General features: G+C 37.7%; 1 protein-coding gene across 1 annotated transcript; it reads right to left on the bottom strand.

Moving 5' to 3' along the window:
• Positions 1 to 1798: 1798 nt before the first annotated feature.
• On the bottom strand, positions 1799 to 26688 carry NPHP3 (nephrocystin 3). Its single transcript, XM_038130189.1, has 27 exons — positions 26067 to 26688; positions 25334 to 25459; positions 23962 to 24112; positions 23048 to 23200; positions 21573 to 21706; positions 21161 to 21321; positions 19593 to 19740; positions 18974 to 19048; positions 18183 to 18362; positions 16703 to 16806; positions 15909 to 16023; positions 14687 to 14830; positions 14054 to 14151; positions 13469 to 13571; positions 12776 to 12858; positions 11626 to 11764; positions 10662 to 10826; positions 10096 to 10193; positions 9120 to 9242; positions 8587 to 8776; positions 8203 to 8444; positions 7703 to 7778; positions 6392 to 6519; positions 4543 to 4783; positions 3395 to 3520; positions 2958 to 3073; positions 1799 to 2772 (listed from the first exon to the last, which is right to left on the bottom strand). Exons 1-27 carry the CDS (start codon positions 26418 to 26420, stop codon positions 2592 to 2594), a joined length of 3954 nt encoding a protein of 1317 aa, XP_037986117.1. The 5' UTR covers positions 26421 to 26688; the 3' UTR covers positions 1799 to 2591.

The raw sequence follows: 26688 nt of genomic DNA on the forward strand, positions 1-26688 counted from the left end.
AGGCACACAGCTGTGTGGATCTGGAGATCCTGAGGCAAATGGCTGATTCATTTCTACAACAGCTCAGTTCATCCTGACTCTTAATTATTTGGCTGACATGGCTGCTATCACAGGATTGACAGCTTTATGAGAGGCAACTTCAAGTGAACTTTTAAGAGGGAATTAGTACATTTTTGTATGCCCTGTTAGAGAGTACACAGAATGGTTCCTGTGTTACTTTTAGACTTTCAACTTGTATATACAAGAAAATTTTGAAATAATCAGAAAATGAATTATTGTATTAAGATAATTGTATGTGTCAATGGTTAAAATTATTTAAAAATAAACAGCATCCAAAAAAAGCAGCACTAAGGATTTTTTTAATTAAAAAGATATTTACAAGTATAATGTACTCTAACTGTTAAACGCAATAGAATATTTATTGCTTCCTTGGTTATGAACTTAGAAACCAAAGTGCATTGCCATGATTAAGTCCAGCTTTGTTTACTTGGCAATCTTCTGAATGTGTTCAGTTTTTACAGTGTCTCATGAATGGTATTAAGATGTTACAGTGTAATGAAACCTTCATTGAAACTAGTGACCCCCTGCTTTGAGGTGGAGTTCTACAAAGAAGTATTGTCTGGCATATCCCATGTACAGAAATGACTTTTCCTTGCTGTCCATGAGGTACAGCTCCATGGAAGCTGTCTCGTAAGCTTTCTTTGGGTTCACAGGGAAAGCACATGGATTCCTCACCCTCTTTGCTAAAGGACAATGAATGGTTGGGATCTACTGCTTTTGAGAGACTAATTTTTAATTTTAATTATTTTTCTTATTACAAAACAAACCCTTCAACCTATGAGGAAGTTGGAGAAAACTTGCTCAATGGAAGAAGAGTAACAGTTCAGCAACAGTAACACTGAGGATCTAGAAAGTAACTTCTTATTTAAACTAGCCACAATAAGGGAAACTGTTTCGGAGAGGAAGATGTACCACTGTACCTGTTATAAACAGAATAGACATGACAAGCTAGACCAGACATCTGATAATTCTTTAGAGGAGAGAATTACTGGGTCTAAAAATATCAGGCAACACAAACACACACAAGTTGAGTAGGTTGAGGTTTTGGACGGGAAGGGAGGTTGGGTATTTTTGGTTGGTATTTTTTGCATGCGTATTTGTCTGTCTTCCCTTTTGCCCCTCTTCTTAGCTGGTGACAATCCTGCAAAGAACTTCCCAGTTTTCAAAACTTTTTAAGGTGGCTGAAATAGAGTGGTAAACCCTTGCTTTGCTAACAAACCCATTTTCTGAATGAGAGGAAAATATGCAGAGAGCTATTCCAAAGTGTCAACTCTTAGTGCTCTGTCGTAACACCTCCAATAACTATTTTTGATTTTTGTTTTCAACTAAACCTTAATCTTAAAAATCAAATTTGGGGTTTATATTTGTGCTGTCAGTTTTATATACCTTTTCTTTTGCCAAGTTACTGCATTACCAAAATACTAAATTCCTCCTAATCAGAACAAGGGCTGAAATGAGTAATACTTAATTGTACTTTAAAAGAAAAAAACCACTTGGAAGGCAAGTAGTCCTTTGAAGTGAAGACCATTTGCATTTTTGAAACTCGATCAAATTAACATTAGTTGCCTTTGAAATATTATAGTAGAGTTTCAAATAATTTTCCACTTACATTTCTTATTTTATAAAAAAGTCTTTTTAGTATATATTTAAACTGATGCATACATTTATGAACTGAATGAGAACAGAACTCAGACTGATTCTTCCAATGACTCAAGTATTAAGAAATACAACAGGCAGGTAGATTTGATTAATATTTCTTTATCTGATGGCAATCTACTTTGCATCACTAGGTTTGCCCAGCTAATACAAACATTCTTGTATTTTAAGGGATTCAGTAAGACTAAACAGTAGATGTATAGCTAAAGGTTTAAGAACAGGAAATCTGGCCATAATCATCTTCATTCTGATTCTTCACTGGAAGTATTTTTATTGAACTGAGTGGAATCCTTCAACAGCTTTAACTGTAGATGATGATGATATATTTAGATACCCTAGTTTCCTAAGGAAACCACTTAATTTTGCACAACTCCCTTGAATGAAATTTTGCTAAAGCTGAAATAACCCTGCAGGTAAAACTTGAGGTTAAACAGTATTTTCAAAGTTTTTTCAAAATTACTATTTCTTCAGAAACAACTTTAAAGGCTTGTAAAAAGGCAGGAAGGATTGATGATACAAAAATACAAAAATTCTCTAAGCCATGCTGTTACAACACAGAAGTAAGAAATGTCTCTTAGAGTTTATACAAGTGGTTCAGCTTAATTTGTTATAGTCTTGGCATCTAGGCTATGAGGCATCAAGTCCATGGTTTTGATATTAGCTACAACTGGAGCTAGTAACTAATGTGTGTACCTATGAACAGTGAAAGAAGTTCACTTTGTACCATAGGGTCTGCAAAGTTAAGGCAGAATTCATGAAGACAGGTGTCAGTCCCAAAACAGTACATAATCCTTGGAAAAATGGATTTGTCTTAGTAATTTTCTGTCTACTTGAAATTATCAATAGAGACTGCCTTTTCTTGGAGCAGGTTTGTATCACCTTTGTCCATGTTCCAGCAAAGCGTTTGGTGATAATGCACTTTTTAAGCTGAATGTGTCTCCACTTGATGAGTGTCGAGAAGTTGCTTTTCCACCTATCAACAAAGTCTCTGCTTCTTTTATTTCCATAGCTCTCTTGTAAAGTTCAGCTGCCTTCTCAAAGTCTCCCCTTTCATAGCTTTGGAAAAGAGCAAAACAAACTTGAAACAAGCAAATAAAACAAGTCTCTCAATTCATTTAAATTGAAATGTACACCATACTATCAACGAAGTGTACTTAAAACTCTACGAGAAAGTACACAAGCCCAGATGTTTTGTTTCATGCAGTAATTTGCATTTATAGGGTTGAAGTATATAATCTTACCTTAGCACAGCCAAGTTTTTCAGTGTTTCCCCCACGCGAGGATGCATTTGGCCAAAGCTGTCTTCGTAAATCTTTAGTGCACGTTCATAGAGAGGCAAAGCTTCAATCTGTTTTTTCTTTGGGTAGCAGAGAGTTTCTTTGTTACAGATGTGTATTTCTTTTATACAGATGTGTATTACATAGGCTTTTACTTGCCAGCATAGTATCAGTGCATCCTAGATGCAATATTATGCCTATCATTTACAGCAATTATCTTTTGCCTGCATGCATTTTTCTTGCCAAATACGCTTTCAATGTTTAAAGTGGAACTCAAGAATTTGCAAATACTGTAAGGAATCTCCCTTTTCAATACAATCAAATTTCTTTTGTTTCATTTAGGTACAAGTCACAAAAAAGCCTAAGACAGGAAAAATAAATTTTAGACATGAAAAACTTACCATCTGACAGTAAAGGACAGCCAGGTTCACCAGAGCAGTTGCTACACTCGGGTGTTTTGGGCCAAATGACTTCTGTCGAATTTCTACTGCTAGCTCATACAGAGGAACAGCCTTGTCAAGCTTTCCCTAGAAATAACATGGAAAAAAATTATTAATTTCTCTGATACCAAGATGGTAACAGCAAAACCTAAAGCCTTAAAACAAAAGCCTTGGAGAAGATCTAATTATTTCTAGAATAAGGGAATAATTTGCTAAATAATATGTATATTCTGCATAGATTATTTATCAGTATTTATTAGAACCTAATTTTCCAAAATACTGGGCATATTAACCTCCCACTTAATGTGTTTCTCAGCTAGGTCTATTTCTTCCTTTCTTAATTTATTTTTTGCCCACAAGTGTCTCATTGAGAAGGTTGTAAAAAGAATTTTCAGTTATACTTTTATCGAAATAATTGTCTCCACTGACTTTTAATTTGTGCTCCTTCAAACTTGCAAAGAAGTTTTTGATGCAAATATTGAGTGGTTTTGCAGCTTCCAGCAGCATGATAATTAGCAGCTGAAGTGAGCAGAAAATAACGTGACCCAAAACCATTTAATGCAGACAATAGCAGGTAAGAATTATTTAGCAAAAACATGAGCAAATTTGATCTAAGTGATTATCAAGGTCTTTTTTCTCTTTGAAGAACAGTAAAATGTGAAAATATAAAATAAATAAAATTCTTATAACCCATGGAATTTGATCTTGGTTCAACTGCTGGAAACAATGTATCACTATTAAAGTAATAATACCTAATGGTTACAACAACCATATACCAACACAAACATTCATAACACATTTTGAAATTAGGAAATGCAGAAGTTTATACTCCTGTTAATTTTACTCCACAAGAGTAAAAAGCTTTTTTCATGGGAGTAATGCTCATCTTTCACTGCATCAACAGAAGTTGAAGGTGGCTCAGCCAGACAGTTTATTTGTGAACTGCTATCTCCCTCATAATTCTAGAAGTTGCCCTTAACTGACTGTAAAGTTCAAGGTCATTGTGTAAAAAGAACTATTCCTACCCCAAAAAACATGATTTTTTCCATTAAGACAAAAACATTACAGTTAATTTAGGTGATCAGAAGAGATAAGAGGTGTGCGCTCACCATCTTTTTGTACAGCACTGCCAGGTGTTTCACAGTGTAAGCCAAGGAGGGATGATCCGGAGCTAAGGCTCTCCTCCTGATGTCCAAAGCTTTCTCATAGAGCTCCTCAGCCTTGTCATAGTGCTTCTTCTCATTGTACAGGGCTGCCAGGTTGTTCAGAGACTGCGCGCAGTCTGGGTGGTCGGATCCCAGCACTCGCTCCCGCATTTCCAACGAACGCTTCAGGAAAAGCTCTGCTGTCCTACACAACATATTTGCTCATCAATATTTTAAAGCTGGTAACATCTGTACAGGCTGAAGTGCCTGTTTGCAACAACAAACTCAGCCTTGGAAACTCATAGTAGAATCTGTTCAGAACTGACAAAGTAGAAAAGACTCTGTGAAGCAAAGAGCACGTTTTGTCTCACTACAGTAGGGTAGGGTGCTACTATTTCATTTCAGCTTTACAGCAGCTCCTCTATCAAAACTACAGGTGATTCCCCCCCAAAAGACTGATAGCATCCATTATTACAAGGCAGCTCCTCATCATGACATCCAAACTCTGTCATGCTATTCTCAAGAGGTCAGCTTAGTAAATCAGAAAAATCCATTTTACATCAGAGGAAAAAAAAGACCATTTATACACAGAACTGTAGGTTCAATTCTGGAGCTCTTAGAAGTCAAAAGGTGTTCACTCTATGCAAGGGCTGGAGGATCATGTGTAACAAATAATTATTCATGAAGTGACATACCCTTCTGCCCCTGATTTCATTTTAACTACATGAAGTCTTGGACTTGCTGGTTCAGAGCAGGAATATCCATTTTAAAAAGTTCCTTAAACCTCCACTAGAACAAAGTTTCTACCTTTTCTCACCTATGAAATAGCAGAAATACAGCTACTCTTGAAGCAGGTTGCGTTTAACAGGAACTGCATATGAATAACATGGAATACTAAACAATCTTTTATGAGATTAGATAAAATATTGCTCCTCTATAATTAGTCATTTCAAGAGGGTAAACTGATGAAAACCCCACATGTCTAACAACTGTTAAAAATCAATTCCTTCACTGTAGATATCGTTATTCTGTATGCAGATCCTAAACAATTATATACTTCTGTAATTATCCAAAAGCTACAGGTGCCTTAAACATCAGGTACAGGAAGAACTGGAAGTAAAAATACTTCCAGAACTCACTCTGTGCTTTTTTGCTGGGCACTTTTGTTCTCTGAAAAGACTCAGTTCAGCAGAGTGGGATTTAGGTGATTTTACAATTAATTCCCTCATAACACATAGCCTAGATTCCTCTGTCAGCTAAAGAAGTTGATGTGAAGAGTGGTTAAACACACAATCAGAACTATCTTGCACCTTTGAACACCTCTGTTTATCTCTGTCTGCTTTTAGAACACCTTTGTGCTGTTCTGGCCCTTTCTGGCTTTTAGCAGGACATCAGGGTAAAAGCTGAAGGATTACAAGCACAATGAATATTTAGGTCATGACTTCTTGCAATACTGTCATAGAAAAACAACAATCCTGCTGTTCAAAGATGAACACTGCAAAGGAGAGTCACAAAATAGTGAAGCTGAGCAGAGAAGGCAGAAGTTTGAGAGAGAACTGGAATTTGCAACAAAGGCTAATTAACTGTGGAACCAATTCTGAATGCAGGAAGTGCACTGACTTGGTAAATACCCACATACCAACAGCTCAAAACAGAAAATAGGAGTGAATTTCACAGTGAACAAAACCCAGCAGAATGAATAAGGGAGAAGTATTTGATCAGGTGTCTGCATTTAGTGCTAGATCTCCATGCTCTGCCTCCATTCAGACACCTGAGAACACTCAGTGGATGTGGCACAATCAGTACAACTCACTCAAGATTATTCTGCAGGTAGTAGAGGACTCCAAGCTCATTAAGGGTTCGAGCATTATCTGATGTATCCTTGCCTAACGTGAGCTCTTCCAGTTGCAGGGCTCTTTGACGCAGGAGAGCAAAGCCACACTACAGCAGAAAGAAGGAAATGCAAGCCAATCACCAGTACTTTTAAAGTTAAACACTAAAGACAGAAAACCAAAAGACTTATTTTGGTGCCAAAATAGCACAATAACCCTCCTTAAGTTAATTTCTGAGCTACATGGCAAATGCTTACTTATAATCTATCAGCAAATTGCACCAAAAGTGTGAAATTTTAGTGAAAATTTCCAGACAATACAAGTTACTATGCAAGTTACTACCTCTCTCCCTGTATCAGACATGCTAATTTGCTTAAACTCCACAGTTCAAATAACCAGTTCAGATTGAATTCTTAGGTTTAGAACCTCAAAACTTAAAATCAATTTAACCTCCAATCCTAAACACCACATACAAACACATATAAAATATTACTCAAGGCTTCACATCAATTTGTTTAAAATGGGTAAACAAGTTAATGTTTACAAACAAAATAAAGTAATAAGTGCAACCATTTTAACACACTCTGCTTATTTTTGATCTTTGCAGTCTTGATAAAAATACTTTTGCAGAAGAACTCATTACAGAAATAGACCAAATCTTAATGAACCAAATTCATTCTTATTTAATCACTATGGAAATAGCAACATGTTTTTGTTGCTATTAATAGTATGGTGAAATATACACCATACTATTCATTATTTCATTAGAGCTACAACTTGAGCTCTGGAGTTATTAGCTGGACTCTTACAGTACAGGCATTACATGATAAACTCTTAGTTCAAAAATGACAAGAGAAACCCTGTAGCTGAAAAACAACACAGGAGAAGAAAACAGGGCAAAACTCTGTACATCATCTAATACTTTTACTGGGACTTTCCACTGCAGTAAGCACTGCATTCACTAGTAGGATAAATGCCTCAACTATTGTGGAGATCACCTTTTTCCACTGTGACTTTGACGCACATATTGGCTGTAATTCTGCACCTCTGAAATGTATTTATCCACTTCTTTCTTTTCCACTTTCAATTCTATTCCAGTAGTACTGATACATCTCCACTTCCAGCAGAGTTGAAAAGACAGTTACCAAAGCTGCTGCTAAGGTATTTCACTACCTATGCCCACAATTATCAAAAGCCCATGAGCATTATCAGCTCTGCAGACACAATTTATCATGTTTAGCACAGCTGCAACATGCCCTGTACCTATTTTTAAATATCAAGCACTTCCTTACCAGACTGCCTTTCTGCCTTGCTGCTTTCTGGCGTATTTTGAAGGACTTTTTCCTCAGTTGCTCAGCTTGTTCATATCTGAAAGTAGTTATTTGTAGTGTGAGAAGAATGTCAAATGTAGTATCAACAAGCATGCAGGAAAGATTCTAAGGTATTTTAAGTGTACAGATTTGAAAATTTAAGATTCTTGAGAATATTCCCACTTTTTTTTTCAAATACAAAATTTACAAAATTATTAGGGACAAACAATGTTTCTCTTTTATCAAGTTTTTTGTTAAACTAAGCACGAAAGTTGGCCCCTCCTATGTGACCTGCTACAAGAATAGAGAGGGGATGCTCATGGTTGCATTTGAACTCATTTGAACTCATTTGAAACTTAAAAAAAAGAATGAAAGAAAAATTCTGGCTTCAGGAGAAAAACTTTTGCTGTTTTTTTGGTTTTTTGGTTTTTTTTTTTTACTACTTCCACATAAAACAAAACCAGCAGTGAAATTAAGCTTACTTGTTCTGCTTTTGGTACAAGGTTGCAAGTGCATCAAGTTCACGGGCCACCCGAGGGTGTTCAGCTCCATAGGCGTTTTCAGAGATTTCCAGTGCCTGCTTATACAGCTGTTCAGCATTTCCAAACTTCTTCCACTGAACATACACCCCTGCCAGCTGGTGGAGTGATTGTGCCACCCTGGGGTGGTCTGGATCCAGCGCAGTCTCTCGAATCTCCAGAGAGCGCTGCAGAGGAGCTACAGCCTGTAACAGCCAAGTCCAGAGCGTGAGGGCAGCAGGCAGCATGCTCTGTGCTGCAATAACTGAACTACTGCCACAGAAAGCACACACTGAGCTCTGCTTCATTTGCCTTTTTGCTGTTACAACAATCTCTAAATGTACTTACCTGACTGAGAAGACCTAGGTCCTTAAGAAACCGTCCCAGGGTCTCATAGAGATCAGCCAGGCAGATCATACTTTCCTCTCCCTCACTGCTTTTTTCATATTCTTTCAGAGAGTCAAAATACTCAGCTGCCATAGAGCTCTTATCTTTCCCAACCAGCTGCCAGTAACTCAGCAATTCTGCAAAATGTCCCCTGTTTTAACAAGGAGAAGAATCTTATCTCTGATACTCCTCTATTCAGACTGATGCTAGCTTAGGAAAAAAGGCCTGCATGCACAAATGTTGTTATGCTACATTATCTACAGAGACAATCCATGGAGACTAATGCTATTCAACAGCAATATTTACTCCTTTACCACCCCCCTGGGTGTAACAGGATAGAAAAAAAAATTATTTTTATAAACATTATTTATATGGAAACAGCATTTAGCACTTCAGCCTCTACTGTTTAAGTATTTGAATCTGTCACTTTCTGATTTGTATTGAAAAAAAAAATTAAATGTTTATAATGGCCAAAGCAGTTTCCACCTTTGTACCTTTTGTAAAGGTTTTGGGACACGAAGAGATTCAAAAGACACTTGTGTAGCTTTTGCTTATCTCCCTGCTGTTGGAAGAGCCAGGGAAGTTCATCTGCACTTCTCCAAGTCACTCGGTCTTGACTATTGAAAGAAAAACAAATGAAAATTAAAACTCTGACAGGTCTAGTATCTTGTCAATTTGCTGTGAAAACCAGGCAAGCATACAATTTCCACACCTGAATGTCTGAAAAGATTACTGTAAGACCTATGTACCCCATTTTCTTATGTTCATTTTAATTTCACCTCAGAAGGCACTGGAACCCCCAGGCACTCTACAGGAAGCTGCTTCTCCATCCCATATGGGCTAATCTATGTCTGCCAGCAGGACTGCAGCCCTGCAGCAGCCCACTGTCCCTTTGTGCCTCCTTTGTCTGGCACACTGTGGTCCTCTTGGCTTCCTCCTACCCAACAGCAGATGCTTGGAGGAGTGATAAACAGCAGCCCACAGCTGGGACAATATCTCAGGATGTAAATGCAAATCAGTTTTCAAGCTGGATATGAACTTGTAGATGTTCAGCTGTCCTATCAGATCTCCTCTTATCTATGTGCTAATTGCTTGCTGAACACAAGTGGTTTTCTGCTTCAAGTCCCAATCAAACTCAAATTTCCTAGCATTTACTGGGAAATCCATGGGGGGCTGGAGACCACCAAAATCCATGGGGGGTTGGAGACCACAAAATAACTGATATGGTATAAATTCATGCCCTACATTTCCCCATGACCACTTTATCAAATACCCATTCCCCTTCACAGACCTCATTCTTTTCCAAGACTAAAAAGCAACATATCAATAAGTAAACTTTTAAGCTGACAATTTTGCATAGTTATTTTGCCATAATAATTTACTAAAGTCAAAGAAAGTATATGAAGAAACCAAAATATCTGTGAGGCATGAAATCTGCAATTTAGCACTTCCTGAAGAATTCTGACCTACCTTAACTGCATGGTGAAATATTCCACTAGTTTTTGTCTATAGGAAGAAATAACATTTTCACCTGCTTCCATATACTCTAGTTTTACCATCTCCCAAGCCTGAAAGAGAGTATAATTAAAAGAAAGAGAATGCATTTAATTTGTTTAAGTGGTGATGATACACAGGGTGATGAAACACATCTCATGTTGTAGAACTGAAAATCTTCCAATGACAAAGGCACTACAAACAAATTGTCTTACATTAGACCACAGCTCTGGTTATTCAAGCAATATTTCTTTCTTTTTCAATTCTTCTTCTTGTTTTGGGAAGCCAATGTTTTCTAGGATACATGGAGTCAACAATTAACAGATTAGAAATTTATGAAGGTTTGAAAGGCCAGATTTTCAGCAATACTGGTTTATCATAGTTCTGGTAGTTTTCAAGATGTTTCTAAATCTAAGGAGAATGGATGAGCAAACATACATTTCAAGGCCTAGGCAGCTAACAACACAACTTATATAAAAAACCAGGGGTTGGAGTCACGGGTTGGAGCTTCACTTGCACATGTTTAGAATTTCAAACTTTACCTGGAGGTGCTGGAACTTCAGCAAACCACAGCCATATGTCAGCAGACACATTTTGTGCAGGCTATGAAGGAGTGAGGCCAGCACTGCAGAAGTCAGCTCAGGATAAAGCTCCATCAGCTCTGACTCACTCACCCCATTGTGGCTGACACCAATGACACACAGTATCTGCATGAAGCAGAAAACAAGATTTCAGACAGTTAGCAATATTTCTTGGAGAGCTTAGTTACACTGAAATATCAAGAAAAATACTGTTTATCACTGTTATAATTTTATAGCCAGAGGAAAAAACCCTGCCTATACAAGCTCTTTCCATTTTTGCAAAGAAGAGACCTCAGTGTTAATGGTTTAATATTCTAATACATAAAGCACCAAATGGGACACTCTGGGACAAACAAATGGCCCCTCAGACTTTCCTCTAAAACACTGGGAGAGAGTAACTACATTATCATGAGGAACTTTCATCTAAGTAAAATATGCTGAGGGTCTTCATGCAGCCAGAACCAAAGAAGTAGCAAGTAGGAGTATTGTGTCCTAATGAAAAAAATGTTTTGCACAAGAGGGAAATTCTGCAAAGGTAGGAAAAGGAATCAGAAATGTAATAAGCAATGCCTGTATTCACAAGACACCATGCTTTGACTGCATTTACTACGCTCAATGTAATTATTCACTAGATCATGGTAGTGATCAGCAAGGAAGTGCTAATTCTGTAGCACATCATAGTGAAAAAGCCCTGTTTTATTCTGTGAGACAACAGTTGATATTTAACACAAAGCAGTCATACATTCTACAGTTATGCAACAGATGTAATTACATTAATTAAATTGTCCCTTCTATACTAATAACACACAATAATCTCTGAATCATACATATGAACTAATATAAATTTGTATTTACTTTTAAGAAAAACTCTTTACAGGGAAAAGTATTCATTATCTGTAGGAACAGCGATGCATTCTCTGCTTACCTCTCTCAAAAGATCTTTCTCTTTATCACTCTGCAATGATTCCTGAATTGATCTCAGAACAAGCCTGTACAGTGACACTGTGTCTTGACACTGGCAACACTGCTGAAGAATCTCATCAATATTTCCTGTATTTCCAACACTGAGCAGAAGAACAAAAAGGGTAAGGTTTAGCATATTAAATCTGGCTGAGTAAGACTGATTTGAAACTACAGAAGTGTTCTATCTCAAATATTCTTTGGGTTCAAAAGGTGCACAGCACATGATGAGATTTAAACAAAGAAGATGTGAGTTCTTTCAAGCCAATTTCTGTCACATGGTCTGATTTTTCTAAATAGCTGCAACAGTTTTATTAGAAAACCTAGGCTGCAGTGTTCTTTTCTTCAGCAGGAGTACTAGCAGGAACATCAGGATGGATAAAGATAAACCCACATGCTGCTATTTCATTTAATGCATTTACAAAGCATGTTTTCAGGAGCAATTAAGTCTTCTAGAACATAAAACGTGAACAAAAATAATGAAATCAGTCACCCGGAGTAAATTACCAATTAGTGTATCATCTTCTGGGAGTCTCTAAACTAAAAATGCATCTTTCTCAACAAGATGAAGTCTAGGTTAATAAGAAGCCAGTGCACTTATTAGGTATTCTCTTGCACAACAGGGAAGATTAATTTTCTCCACAGCAGGAATTACAAGGCGAAGGACCATATGCAGGAAGTTAAACTAAACAGTTGTTGAACTTCCTTTGCAGCCTTAAAAATCTATGGGGCAAAGTCTCTGGTACATCAGTAAATACAACACACCTGAATTTAACTGTTTAACAACACAATACCAACATTCTCCAAATACCTTTAAAAACCACTGAAGCAACTGATACACCCATAAAGAAGAACAAATTGAAATAAAATAGAAATAGAAGAGCTGAAAACAAATAGATACAACTGCTTGGATTCACTTAGTATCAAACTGGTGACTGTACACTCTCTGATTTCTGTCCCTGTTGCTTTTGAGTCAGTGGAGGGCAAAATTTCTCCATCCTTTTTTCCTAACAAGATTCATTCTGTGTTAAATGAATGTTTTTCAGAAGGCTAACCTACTTGAAGTCTTGTAATCCAGTGATGACCATAGTAATTTCCAAAACACCTCAACTTACCAAGCAATGGTTTTGCCCAGGAGAGTGACATACAAAGCATTGCAAGTTGTGGCAGAACGACAATGTCTCTCAAGCTTCTTTTCCTACAACATTTTAAATAATCATCTGTGAACCCAGATGAAACTAACCATACAAATAAAACGTTCACTGTTTGAGAAGAAGACAAAAGTTCTAGATATTCTTTTATCTGCAACATCTGAAGACTATAACGTGGTAATTAGTACACAAAATACTGCACACATAGTAACATATGAGTGAAAAGTCTCATTTGAATTTAAGATGAAGAGTTAGGGTCTAACATTATATCTCAACATGAAGGTTACCTTACAGAATCAGTCTCAAGGGCAAAGGTAAAATACTGTTTTTTCCCAATCTGTCAATGATTGTTACAGTATTATGAAAAAATAATTAATTAAAACATAATTAAACCTTCTGGTATTCTAAAATGAAATATCACATTTACAGCAGTATCTGCAACTGCACAGTTGTTCTGTTAAAAATTTATGTTGTTCCATCTGTGTTTCAGGGCTATGAGCCATGGGGTAAAAATACTCAAACTTCATGCTATCTTGAGCAATCATATTTAGTTAGCTAAATATAGTACTCTGGCAGCTGGGCTTATTTAATCTTTCCATGCTTTCATTAAAAGTTATACTGGAGTAAGGTATTTTAGAAAAACTGCAATAGACATACCTGCTCTTTAGTCAATTTGACATTTGCAGAGTTACATTCTGCACTAATGAGAGATTTAACATCTTTGGAATTGAGTGGATCAAGATGAAGAGTGGGCCATAACCTTTGGTAAGAGAGAACAAAGTCATATTTGAACCATATTAAATAGCACAAAAAAAGTAAAAAATCAAAGACATCCGAGTTCCAGAGCTTTTAAAAGATTTATATCAAAGCAGTAATTGAAGCTGTTCCCTGCTACTATGAAATTCTAGTAATCTGAAGTAACATTTCCACTTTTAGCCTTATCCTGAATCTCCATCATGGTACTGCAGTTCTTGATGTGCATCTGACTGAATTTAATATCATCTTTCATACAGTCATGTGGATAGATCCATCACAGTAAAACAAAAATCTAGTTTTCCAACAGCTAAAATCTGTCATTGCAGCTAAAATAGAGAAGCTTTCATTTTCCTCATAGGTTGCAAAATCTTATCCTATTAAATCTCCACATCTTGACAAATCTGTCTGCTCTTCAATGAGTAACTGCAATTTGAAATAGTAATTCTAAGCCAGGGTACTTTGTCACATCACAGAAATATAACATACCTCCACGCCTGCGGACACGTTTCTACATTCACTGATACAATCACTCTCACGTTCACTGGCAGTGGATCTATCAACCACTTCATATGCTTCTCAGCTTGCTTAAAAATAAATTTTGATTTTTTTAATACAGAGGTTGTTCAAAACAATGCCAGAAGTTGCTATGTTTCATTAACTGTGCAACCCAATGAAAGGAGTCTTAAATTCTCCAGTGTCCTTTAAAATCTTTCATGATCTGGTCCTCTAGACAGTACTAAATGACCCACTTATATGTATCAGCACAACTGTGCACTAAATAAAGCAGATAGAATACTATTGTTGAAATGTTCACCTCATAAAAACCAGGCTATTTACATGCCCAGTAAGTCACAGCCTTGAGTCTCTGGATAGGTAATGTAACCAGACTGCTCAAATATTAAGGTGTAAACATAAAATTTAGAAGAAAAATACCAAAACAACCCTAAAAAATTTATCTGCAAAAATAACTCAACTGAACTTTTTACATAACTATTTTCTATATGTTCTCTTCAGAGCAAAGCAAACACTAATATTTTTGTTACATAACTATGACTGAACCTATTACAATAGTCAAGATTCCTGTTAGACTGACAAATGGCAAAGATTTTGAAAACATACCTGTATTTGGTCAATAGAGTCAATAATTATAATAATGCTGCCTTGATGGCGTGCAGAAAGCTTTTCCAGCCAACGGGGAAACTCTTCCAGAAGTTTAGCTGGATCGAAAGTTAGAGGTGATACCAACCAAGAGTGTTGCATAAGCTGCAGAATTACAAACATGTACAAGAAATTCTACCTTAAAAATCAGCTAGAATAATTGAAAGAAGTCCTACAGACGCAAAAGCGAAAAAAAAAAGCTGTTCCTTCCCTCTACTTCACCCTCTCCCCCAAAAAAACTCCATGGGATGTGGGGGAAATTTTTCCAGTCAAGTTCACACAGAGTTCTTTCCTTCTAGTATATGCAGAAAGCTGGCATATGCAGAACAAAGAATATTGCTTGAACTCAGTGTGTAAATTCTAGAGAGATAACATTTACACAACAGACAAGAAATATGGAGACTTGAAGGACTTGAAGTTGCACAAATTAAACAGGAGAACATCTAAAATAGATGAGAAAACTGCATGGATAGCAGAACTGAATTCATTTTTCTACAGATTTTAGTACTGTAAGGCCCTTAGTGCTACATCTTGTGATGGAAAAAGCAAGTTCAGACCCTGGCACAAAAATGATCCTTCTTATTCCTCATGTATTTAGCACACAATTAAAAATAAATTAATATAGGAAAGAGCCTAGTCTAGGAACAAGATGGTGCTAAGTGGCCAACACAGCCTCGGGTTTCTAAGCACACAGACAAAAGACGTACCACCTGCCTCTCTCACTGCCCAGATGGCAGGGAATTTTGGAAGGAGTTTCTGTGGTTTTATAAGTCATCAATATAGGTCACTGGAAACATAACTGCTAATGCTGATCTATTATGAATATCCCAGAGATGCTATTTAGTTGAGCTACATTAAGTGTATAGGATCAGATTCCCCTCATCCTATAATGCTTTACTTTTCATAGACTCACAGAAGACGTTGGATTGAAAGGAGCTTTAAAAGGCCACCTAGTCAAACTCCCTGCAATGAGCAGAAGAATCTTCAACCAGACTAGGCTGCCCAGAGCCCTGACTGATCTGAACCTGCATATTTTTCTACTACATTTCTATTACTTTTCACTGAACCTGAAAATTTTGTCAAAAATGTTATCTTTGCACCACAAAACACACACACACACACACACACACACACAGAGAGAGAGAGAGAAAGATGCAATGCAGGGCATGTAACACAGCATTACCTTCAGAGTAAGGCGCTTAATTATCAATGCAGACTCTGAACTAGTAGACATGGGCCTCCCAACAAAGTGGTAAAGAATTAAAGTGTTTGGTGAATGCTTCTGTTGTAATTGAATCCTAATGAAAGAAGAAGAAGAAGAAAAGAAGACTCAACAGACTGTAATTTGGCAAATAGATCTCAGACAAAATGCATCAGTTTTGCCAAAGAGTATCTTAGCTACACGTGTTCCATGTTTATCTTGCAAAATAGGATAGAAATTTCCTGAGCTACAATTGAACTTTTAATGTCAGATTCCATTTTTGCTCTCACCATTACTAATAGCAATTAGCAAGTGCCCTTCCTGGCACTGAATAGTCATGTGCCACCAAGCTTTCAAAAAGCAATGACACCATCAATTTATTTTTATGACAGCAAATTTTGTCATAGCATACGAGTGACCATAAAATTCTATGGTCTATGATAAATGATGAGGATTCTTTCTTTATTTCAGACCCTTCTTGTGTATGAGAGAAGGGCAACACTACTGAGCTATCAAAACCACATCTTAATGCTGTGCAAAGACAGATATGTAAAGGATGTCTTATCATAAGGTGTTGCAGCTGGCATCAGGGAGCTTTCAAAGGCAGTCCAGATGAAACAAGCTTCTCAAATAATAGAAATCTTTCCAGGATGCTTCAATAATGTCAGCATTTTGTAAATGCCCCCATTTTATCTCATTACTGACACAATGTTTGAAATGTAATGGAAACTTTTTTCTTAAATTTCATTCATATAAAAAAAACAAATTTAAACTACCATTTAGACAGAAGGAGAGATTTCCCAGAGCCTGGTCCTCCTGATACAAGCAATGGTGGAATCGGTGCTGGTGCTGCTACTAGGTCATTCAGACGTTCAAAATACTATAAAAAAGAAGCAATCATTATAAATAGTCCAGTGTTTAAGGAAGAAATATAGTGCCTGGTATTGTAAACCATTTCAATTCGAAATGCATACCAATTTATTAAGGTAAAGGAGAAACTGCTGAAATGCAATACTATTCAAGTGTAAACAGACGTTGTAAGGAAACACTTAAACCAAAGAATTTATTATCTCTTTTTTAAAAAGTGTAAAATTAATTAACACTTTCTTCAAAACTCTATTTAAAATGGAATCTTCAGTGCTAATAAATGGAATTAGTGGTATTATAGTAAAGCAAAGTGTTCTGGTTTTGTTCAGGCTTCCCTGCCCTCCCTACTCCACTGCACTGGATATGGTTGCCAGGAAAAAGTTGGCATCTGCCACGAATGACTATTTTGAGCATACAAAAGCATACAAAGGAAGGCTTTCTTACAGCATACGAATGTCCAAAAATATTGCAGCAGATGACAAAATAAACTAAAGCAAAACACCCTTCACCTGCTTGAGCGAAATATTTTGTTTCCAAAGTAAGAGGTGCATTTAGATATACAGTGGTATTTTTTTTTTAATGTTCTGTTATTCTATTGCTCTAGAATGTAGTAAAGATGGTACAATCCTCCAAACCATTACCAATATAGGAGTGGTGAAATAAAACAATATATTGTGCTGGTAAAATAGGGGTACTAAGAATTTAAATGCAGTAACAGAAAATGCATGCTTGTGTTACACTGCCAAAATAAACTACTGCACCACATTCTGTGATGACTTTAATGGTTATCTTCCTACATTCATTATATCTTCCCAACATATAACTATTCCTGATACTCACAACTTCAAAAGTTTTAAAAAATTATTTCCAGTAATGAGTAAGTACTGAGGTACTCAGCAGCTTTCCACTATAAAGTTTCCTTTGTTCTTCTTTTATGGCTGCATGATGAGATGAAATCTTTTCATTAACCATCTCCTAAAGACCTAACTCCAGGCATCAAGAAAGAGATTGGATTTCCGCAGAGAAAAATAAAAGAGAAATAAAAAAATAGAAGAAGAAAAAATAGATACTCAAGAGTGTTTTCTATTGATGACCAATGTCTAAGAGGATGCTCTGCTTCTGGCACACTGTTATAGTGCTTTTCTCCAGTGCAGGCACAACAACTACTTCTTAATCAATGTCTTTCAACAACACACCAACTGGCATCTCTCCCAGAAAAGAAATATGTCATTTATATCAGACATATGGCTTCTTCCAGCATAAGGAGTGATAGCCTTAAGGATGCTCTCAGACACAGCTTCTTCTTCTGTAGAAATGCATCTTGCCCAACAAGGTATGAAAGTGAATGATGACTTTGTCTTCATCCATATACCTTTATAATGTACTCACTTTCTCAAATCCCAGCTCACATGTTGAGTTAGAGGCCTGCTGAAAAGCTTCCATCTGTTCTTGTTCATCGTGTGCATCCCACAATACATCACCAAAAACTTCTTCTTCAGGAGCAGCAGAGTCTTCCTTATTACCCAGATCCTTGCCTTCTAGGTCTGTCATTTCACACCCCAATATATCCTAAGTAAAAGGAAATTACATGGAGAAAACTGCAACTATAGTGCAAGCACATATGCTGTTAGTCTCAGTATGAGTGTGGCTCTGCTAACACCAAAATACTCATTTCCTTGCAGGGTAGTACACAAATAAATAAGCAATTAAATGAAACTAAGTTAACTCTGAATGCACAGGTCTCAAGACATTGATTTTAAATATCTCATAGTGGAAACTCTGAATGCACAGGTCTCAAGACATTGATTTTAAATATCTCATAGTGGAAACTCTGAATGCACAGGTCTCAAGACATTGATTTTAAATATCTCATAGTGGAAACAACTCACCACAAGAATAAGGAGAGGACATATCTATGATATGGATAAAGAGAAATTAAAAGCTAATTAAGGCTCATAAATAGAACCTTTTCCCATGGTTCAGTGCTTCTGTCCATAAAAGCACTACTCAGTTTGGGGTTTTATTTTCCACTTGCACATTTCCTTGCTTGCCAGATATTAATGATAAAACAGAGAGATACTTTGAATCACACCTAAGTACCCCTTAGTAATCACACTGACATCATTTAAGATCATAAATCAACATAGACATAAAAAGCTAAAATGCATGATGTACTTTACCTGTTTAATTGTTTTTTCCACACAATTATAGATTTCATATGCTCCTTCCTCCATACCTCCAACATGGTCAATCATCTGAAAAAGTAAATGGAAAAGCATGACACAACTCTGAATCCAACTGACAACAATATTTAGGACTTCCAACAAAAACATTCTGGAAGACATTTAAATTCCATTCTGCTGCCTTCCTTAGGTAAGATTCATTTTGCCTAAGAACTTTAAAAGTTGAGCATCTAGTTTCAGCTGTTCTCAACCATTGTCTCTGTAGAGGAAAATAAATCATAACTGATCGATTCTTAGGCAGCAGGAATCTCTCTAGAGGTATATACTTCATTCCCTTCAGTGGCAACAGAGGGACCTCAAATAAACAACTTTGCCATTTGAATGTCTAAATACAGGTAAGAAATTCTAACCTCATAGCATAGACATTTTTTTCAGTGAAAATGCGGTGGCTTTTTTTTCTCCCCTGCTAATGAAAATTTCATAACATTCATAAATTTCAGCTTCATCGATCTTCTCACAGAATGAGCAGCCAGAGCAATGAGTGCAATGCAATTTCTTCTAAAATCTGGGACTATTAGCATGCAATGTTGTTTATAGCAATTTTTAAATACCATACCTTTGCTTTGTTCATGCAAGAAATTTGCTCAATTAACTGTTGCACTGAGACTGAACTGACTTTGCCATCCTCCCTTCTGTGGTAAATTAACCGGGGTTTTTCTTCTGGATTTCTCAAGAAGGCTTCTTCACAGTCCTCCAACAAACAACTAGATTGGAAATCAGCATTCCTGTGCTATATTACACTGCTGTAGTAAACAGTTCAATCAACACAAGCTCCGAAGACGGGTTTCACTGCAAAATCTAATTCAAAAGTCATATCCATTTATAGCAAAAAGCAATCAAATACTTCAACGGAGAATTTGAGAAAAATTCTGAAGCAAGAAAAAGCTAAGAGAGAGATGTATGTACCAAAACCAGCAAAACCATGTATTAATTTTTATGATTATTGATTTGTAAATTTAAAGCTATTTTTCCTGTCATAGCAATATGCAGAGTAAAAGGTAGTTGCCTTGCATGGAAAAAACATGGTTTCACATATGATTAATAAGCATCATATATATGCTTTGCTATCAGTTATCTGAAGGTTCTGTTCTATCTTTGATCTTTTTAGGAAGAGTCCTTTAGTATTTTTCAGATATCTTGGGTGACAGTCTTTCAATTTTTAGTATTTAAAAATGAGAATTTGACACCTCCAAATTCAAAAGCACTTTGCATTTATATATGTGAATGATAGCCACAGATATCTATTGCTGTTCCACAGAAGGAACCATACCACTTGGGGATGCTGATAATAGCAGACAAGATTGCTCAAATATTACCATCTTTACACCAGCACTACAATTTTCATCAGAGTTTTTCTAAGAGAAATTCTCTAAATTAATACTTTTGATTTTTTTTTCCCAGAATATTTTGTTCTTACACATTTTTGCTCCACATACATAAAACTGGGTTATTTGGCAACAGCATATAACACGTAACAGTAACATTCCTAACATTCCTAACACAATTCAAAAGTATCCCTCCTTTGGTGTATTTTCTTTAGTGAATCATGCTTCTTCTTCTAGAAGGTTAAGAAATGATTCACTGAACAAACAGACCACATTCTATCACTATTTGTCATGAAACATCATGACTTCACTAAATCAAAGCTGTCAAAAGACAGCATACATTAACACACAGGAGAGCCATGAAATTAGTCTGAAAGACAGCCAAAACCAGGAACTAATATGTGATAGAATAAACCCCAAATACTATGGACAGGTGTAAGGCTAGATAAGCAAATGAAAAACACTGAGGACATTCAGATCATCCATCTTAAATTCCTAAGACATAGCCACATGCACAACAGAGAGCTGCTCTTGGAAAGCAAAACATTTCTGTATTATTAAGACATTGTTCAAGCTGTATTTTAAGAAAATTTGTAGGCACAAAAAAAAGAAAATGGTAAAAAGCTGATACATCCTTTTAAGTGTCTGCACTAGCAAACTTAAAGTTTAAAGGAGTATCACTTTGAAGTTACTAGCTTAGGAAACATACTGAGCAAAGCATCCCATACATTTTAATAAACTATGCACTCTGCATAAATTACCAGTTGCCATTTGTTTCACCAGCCTGGAAAATACTCACCTTGGCAAAGTTAAATGCAGGAGCAAAATTACTAATGAACTTTTTTCAATTTCCCATTTTCTTACATCCTGAAGAGGCCTTTCATTCTCTGTTGAAAAATTAACGACTTGAAAGAAGTACCCCATTGTTTCACAGACTCTCTGAAGTTTTGGAGAGTAGTTCTGAAAGCAAATGTGAGCAACAATGCTTTTATTACTAACCATGCATAGCACTAAGGACCTACCAAACAAATCTCAGTTTCTTTTCTCTCAGCAGTTTGTTCCCCTGAAGCCCTTGACAATACTTTTACTGATTTCACTGAAATCAGACCGCACTTAGTAAAGCTTTCAAGAAGTATTAGACAAATTTCTGAACCAGCATCACATTGGAAACAAGACAGCACATAAGTGAGCACAGGTTTGGGGGTACTCACTCTAATGAAGATGGTCACTTCTGGCTGAGTCTCTTCAGTACTGATAATATAACATCTTACTGTGTTACTCCACAGAGAGTGGGAAAACAAAGGAGTAACCTGCAATAAACTGGCAACAGCAGCGTCCCAATCATCTGCCAATGGAAAGAAAAACCAAAATGAAGTCTTGGACATCTTCACATGTCATCACACCGCATAACAGATAAGTCATCATCTCTTAGCATCATGAATACTACATTTTATTTAAAATAGTAGTACTGTTTTTACTGAATTATTTATATTTTACAAATTCTGAGAACTCATACCATTTGATAATGTCACACAATTTGATAATGTGGCAAAATAAAGGTGTTAAATATATTATCATCACAATGATATTTCCTTTAAAAAGGATTGATGAACTGTTTCCACAAAATCAAGCTGATACTTGTAAAGTAAGTACCAAAATGCAGGAGTAATAATTCTCTCATAACCAAAGACTTTTTTGTCCTTCAGATCTATGTGTATTTCAATTAGACCATGTGAATAAATGTCAGCAAAACATTGTGGGAACTTCCTCTTCTGGAGAAAAAAAAAATCCATTGCTTTCTGTAGCATTTTATGTTTATTCCCTACAGAAGCAATGAGTTTTAAAACTTTCTTAGACTCTTCGTTTTGTGGCTGGTCATTCTTTCAAGATAGGAATAAGTTCTCTTCTCAGAACCACATACGTTGGTGAAAGGTTTAGTGTATGAAGCTAGAGCCATCACAGGGAAGGCCCACTCCTCCCACTTTGCAGGCACAGACTTCTGAATCAGACAGAGCCTGAAGGATTGAACTAAAAAGGGAGAAACTGCCAGCAAAGTCAACTATAGGCAGGAGAGGTTCCAGAGCCTTGACAACAGTGAAGGAAACCAGAGTATCAGAAGCCAATTTACAAGAGGCCACTTGGGAAACAAAGTTCAAAAGCAGTAATTATCAACAAGAAAATATCAAGCACTGATTTACATAACAACTGTACATCCTTGCCTTACAATCAGATTTCCATAAGTGGCCTCCTAGGCAGAGGCAAAATCCATGCAAAATCAATGAACAAAAGAGGGGTATAATTTATTCTAATACAAATGTGATGTTCATACTCAGGAAGTAGAAAACCTGAATACAAATGGAAAAACAGAACATCAGACTCAAACAAAACACAGCAGACATTGAAAGAAGGAGCCACTATCTTCCATTGTCAACATAAGGAACATACAACAAAGCACTGGTAACTGCTGTTTGGTAAAATTACTGCTGCATATACCATAGTCATCATATATTAAACACAACTTAGCTACATTTCCTTTTATTATTAGAAAGAACTCCAAATAATCCTTTAGGTAAATTACCCAAGAGTGGACAGAAAAGGACCTAAGAAGGAGCACAATTATTTAAGCATAGTCGAAAAAATTCCATAGACATCTACAATCCCGGCAAAATTAATTACCATTACTTACCTCTGTTTATATTTGCAAATGGTCCCTCAACATCTATAGAGCTATGAGCAAATTCAGGCCCTCTGAAAGACTGCTGAAGTTGCATCATACTGCCCATGGATGGCTCACTTCCCAACGCTCCTCCATTCCAGTATTCAGATGGCGCCCCAGCAGCTAGGAATTACAAAACAAACAAAAAATCCCTCTTCATTGTCACTACACAAGGTAAACTGTCAGCCCTAAATACTCCAGCACATACCACTGACCATAATTTTTCTTCCTTCAGCAGATTTCCTCACACCTTTGTGTGCTGTAGTTCTAAATGGCTGCTTGTCCAAGGTTAACAAGAATCCATGATACCCAAGGCTGAGGGTATTTCCGAATATTTGCTATTACATAGACTGCTCACATACCCATCTGAACCCTTCCCATGTTAGTAAATTCCTCGTATAGCATCTACAAGGTTTTGTACCTACATTTTCTTTGTTTAAGATCTAACTCTGCTGTTCTGGAACACACAGCAGCTGACATTGGCATATGTCATCATCCAAAGTGTCTAAGACTCCCTCTAGTTTCCAGTGTGATTTTTGGATATGCTGGAGCATCATCTCTCAGATACAGAATAAGAGAACTCAGAAAAGACTAGAAAACTCAGAACAGCTAATGGAACAACTTTCAAAAAGTGTTCAAGAAACTATGTCTAGACAGTACACTGTCTTCATTTATTCATTTGTAACACCAAAAATGTGAGGTTCCCACAATCTAAACCAAGTTTGCAAGGCTTGTTGCTTTTACCCTTCAAACTACTTTAAGTTGCTTTTCATCTGGATTAATAAAACTTTTTTTTCAAAACAACATAAATACCTGTCTTCTGTTTTACTATTTGGAGACTTCAGTCATGTTCCAATATAAAGTGTTGGGGATTAAATTCTCACCTGTAACATCCGTACAATTATCGTCAGAATCAGACTCTTCAGGATCAAATACTTGGATTCCCTGGGCCTGCAGTCTCTGGAGTTTTGCTTCTAGCTCTCGTTTGGCCCTCAGTAAGTCCTGAATCTCATTTTCTTTAGTTTCTCTAAAAATCTATCAGCAGGAATGAAAAAAAAATCAGTATCTATTCCTGAGCTCATGTTATCTACTTTCAATTGGAAAAATAATTTTTGGCATTCATTTACCAGGCAAAGGCATGAAAATGTCAATCTGAAGCCATCATGAATCAGAAATGAGCAGGAAACCATAGTTTAAAATTATCTATTTTTAAAATTTTACCATTATAAACCTTAGCATGCCATTCTGAAAGAAGCCCACATTAGCATTTTCATTAAAAATTAAAACAACTCTTTTTACTTTTTAAACTTTATTGTCTTCTAAAATTGCTACATGTAACAATTCTTTCAAAGGTTCCCTTTTATGCTTCCATGTATTTATTTACAATTACATATGGTCTTGTATTTACATTGTATTGTTGCAGAAATATAAATTTCCTATGACAGAAATTGATGGAGCATCTCCAGCTGTCCTGTTTATAACTTATTACCATCATGTGGGAAATAAAACATGAATCTAGTTTTATATTCAAAGAAATGAAGTAGCCTTCAAATCTCATCTTCTTAAATAAGACACCAATCCTCTTTTTATATATCTGACAAACATGAACTACATGTAGCTACAGACAACTAAAATTAAGGACATGAAAAATCTTGAAAATAGTGAAAAATTAGGACCTATTTTGGGTGGCAAAAGTATCATCTGCAGCAAAGGAAAAGCAGAAACTGGCCTTTCAAGTCACCCCTGCAGAGAGTGCAAACTGTGCCTAACTATCATATTTTTGCAGTCAAAAGAGATGCACCAATACACACTTTCTTAAAAAATGGAAGCTAGAGGTGTTACACCTTACAATGCAAGGTATAACATTTATAACAGAACTCTGCAGAGTTCCATTATTTATTAATGGAACACACTTCAGCATGTGCCAATTTGCAGCTCGTTTTCTTGTCACACTCAAATACGAATATAGTCCCGTGTTCAAATGCAATGCAGGAATTTAGTTTATGATGTATCACTTCACACTCTCCTTTTAATATTTATAAAGTTATTTCATATTTTTTTCCTCTTAGTCATACAGAGTTTTCAGTAGGATTATTTTAATGGAAATTGGCAGCTACAGCTATGACACTCTAAAGTGTCTTTAAGAAGGAGAGGCTCGCATGAAGGCTATTGGAGAAGGGTTCATTTGGGGAATGTGAACAAGTGACATCCATCTTTTTTGGTCATTTTCCCAGGAATAGAAAAATCAAACCATACCTTGAATTGTCTTTTGACCTTGTCTCGATCATGTTCAAAAGTAGCAGCTCTCTCCATGGCTTGGTATTTAGCTTCTAATGCACTTTCTTTCTCTCTAAGTATTTTCTGGTATGTTTTCTGAAGTGCCTGAAAACATTTAGCATTTCATTTTTTTCAGAGTTTTATTGCCCATAAGAGGTTTTAAATTATTTTTCAGGTCTGACTACAGAATTATCTCAGCACTCTACATCTCTCTTTACTGAAGGGCAGCCAGAATCAGAGAATATTCTGAGTTGCAAGGGAACCACGAGGACCATCGAGTCCAACTCCAGGTCCTGCACAGGACACTCCAACAGTCACACCACGTGCTCGACAGCATCGTCAAAACATTTCTTAAACTCTGTCAGGCTTGTGCTGTGACCACGTCCCTGGGGAGCCTGTTCCAGTGTCCAACACCCTCTGGGTGAGGAACCTTTTTTAATATCCTGCCTAAGCCTCCCCTGGCACAACTTCATGCCGTTCCCTGTCTCTGGTCGCCACAGCCGCGCAGGGCGCGGTCCCCATCCCCAGACGGGCTCTTTGACGGCATCCCGATGGCTCGGCAGGAGAGCACCGGGACACCGCCTCCCCAGCACCTTGCCTTCCCTCGCAGCCGTCACCTCCCTGCCACAGCTTTCCCCAGGAAGCGGGACAAGTCCTTGGCAGCCTCAGCATCGCTGCCCAGTGCCCTCACCCGCGGGGCAGCGGGCACTACCTGCAGCTCGGCGCGCAGCCGCTTGTTCTCCCTGTCCAGCTTGGCCTCCTTCTTCACCATGGAGGCCACCTCGTTGTTCTTGCTGACGCGGAAGATCTCGTACTCCTTCCTCAGCCGCTCGTACTCGGCCACGCACTCCAGCTCCTGCACCGAGGCCGTCGACTTGAAGCTGGCCCCGATGAGGCCGCCGGGCCGGGAGCCGCCGACGCGCCGCAGGGACCCGCGCAGCAGCCGCGCCTTGGGCTTCACCTCCACCGGGATCTCGCAGGCCTCGCCGCCGCCGCCGCCGTACGTGTCCTCGATCACCTCCCCGACCGCGCCCGCCGGGCTCACCAGGGACGACGCCGTGCCCATGGCCCCGCGCCCGCCCGGGCGAGGCTCTAACCCCGAGCCCAGGGCCGCGTCCCCCCGGGGGGACCTGGCGGCGGGGCCCTGCCCGGCGCGGAGCCTTCCCGGCGGCGGCTGCCGGCCATGGTCCGCTCCCTGCGGCCGCCGGACGAGGAAGGGAGAGCGGGAGGAAGCTGCCCTGCGGGCCGCCTCTCTCCCTCCCTCTCTCTGCCGCTCCCGCCCCGTCCCGTCCCGCGGCGGCTCCCGGCTCGGGAGCGCTGCTGGAGAAGCCCGG

This window comes from Motacilla alba, chromosome 2 (assembly GCF_015832195.1).
Source record: "Motacilla alba alba isolate MOTALB_02 chromosome 2, Motacilla_alba_V1.0_pri, whole genome shotgun sequence".
Lineage (NCBI taxonomy): Eukaryota > Metazoa > Chordata > Aves > Passeriformes > Motacillidae > Motacilla > Motacilla alba.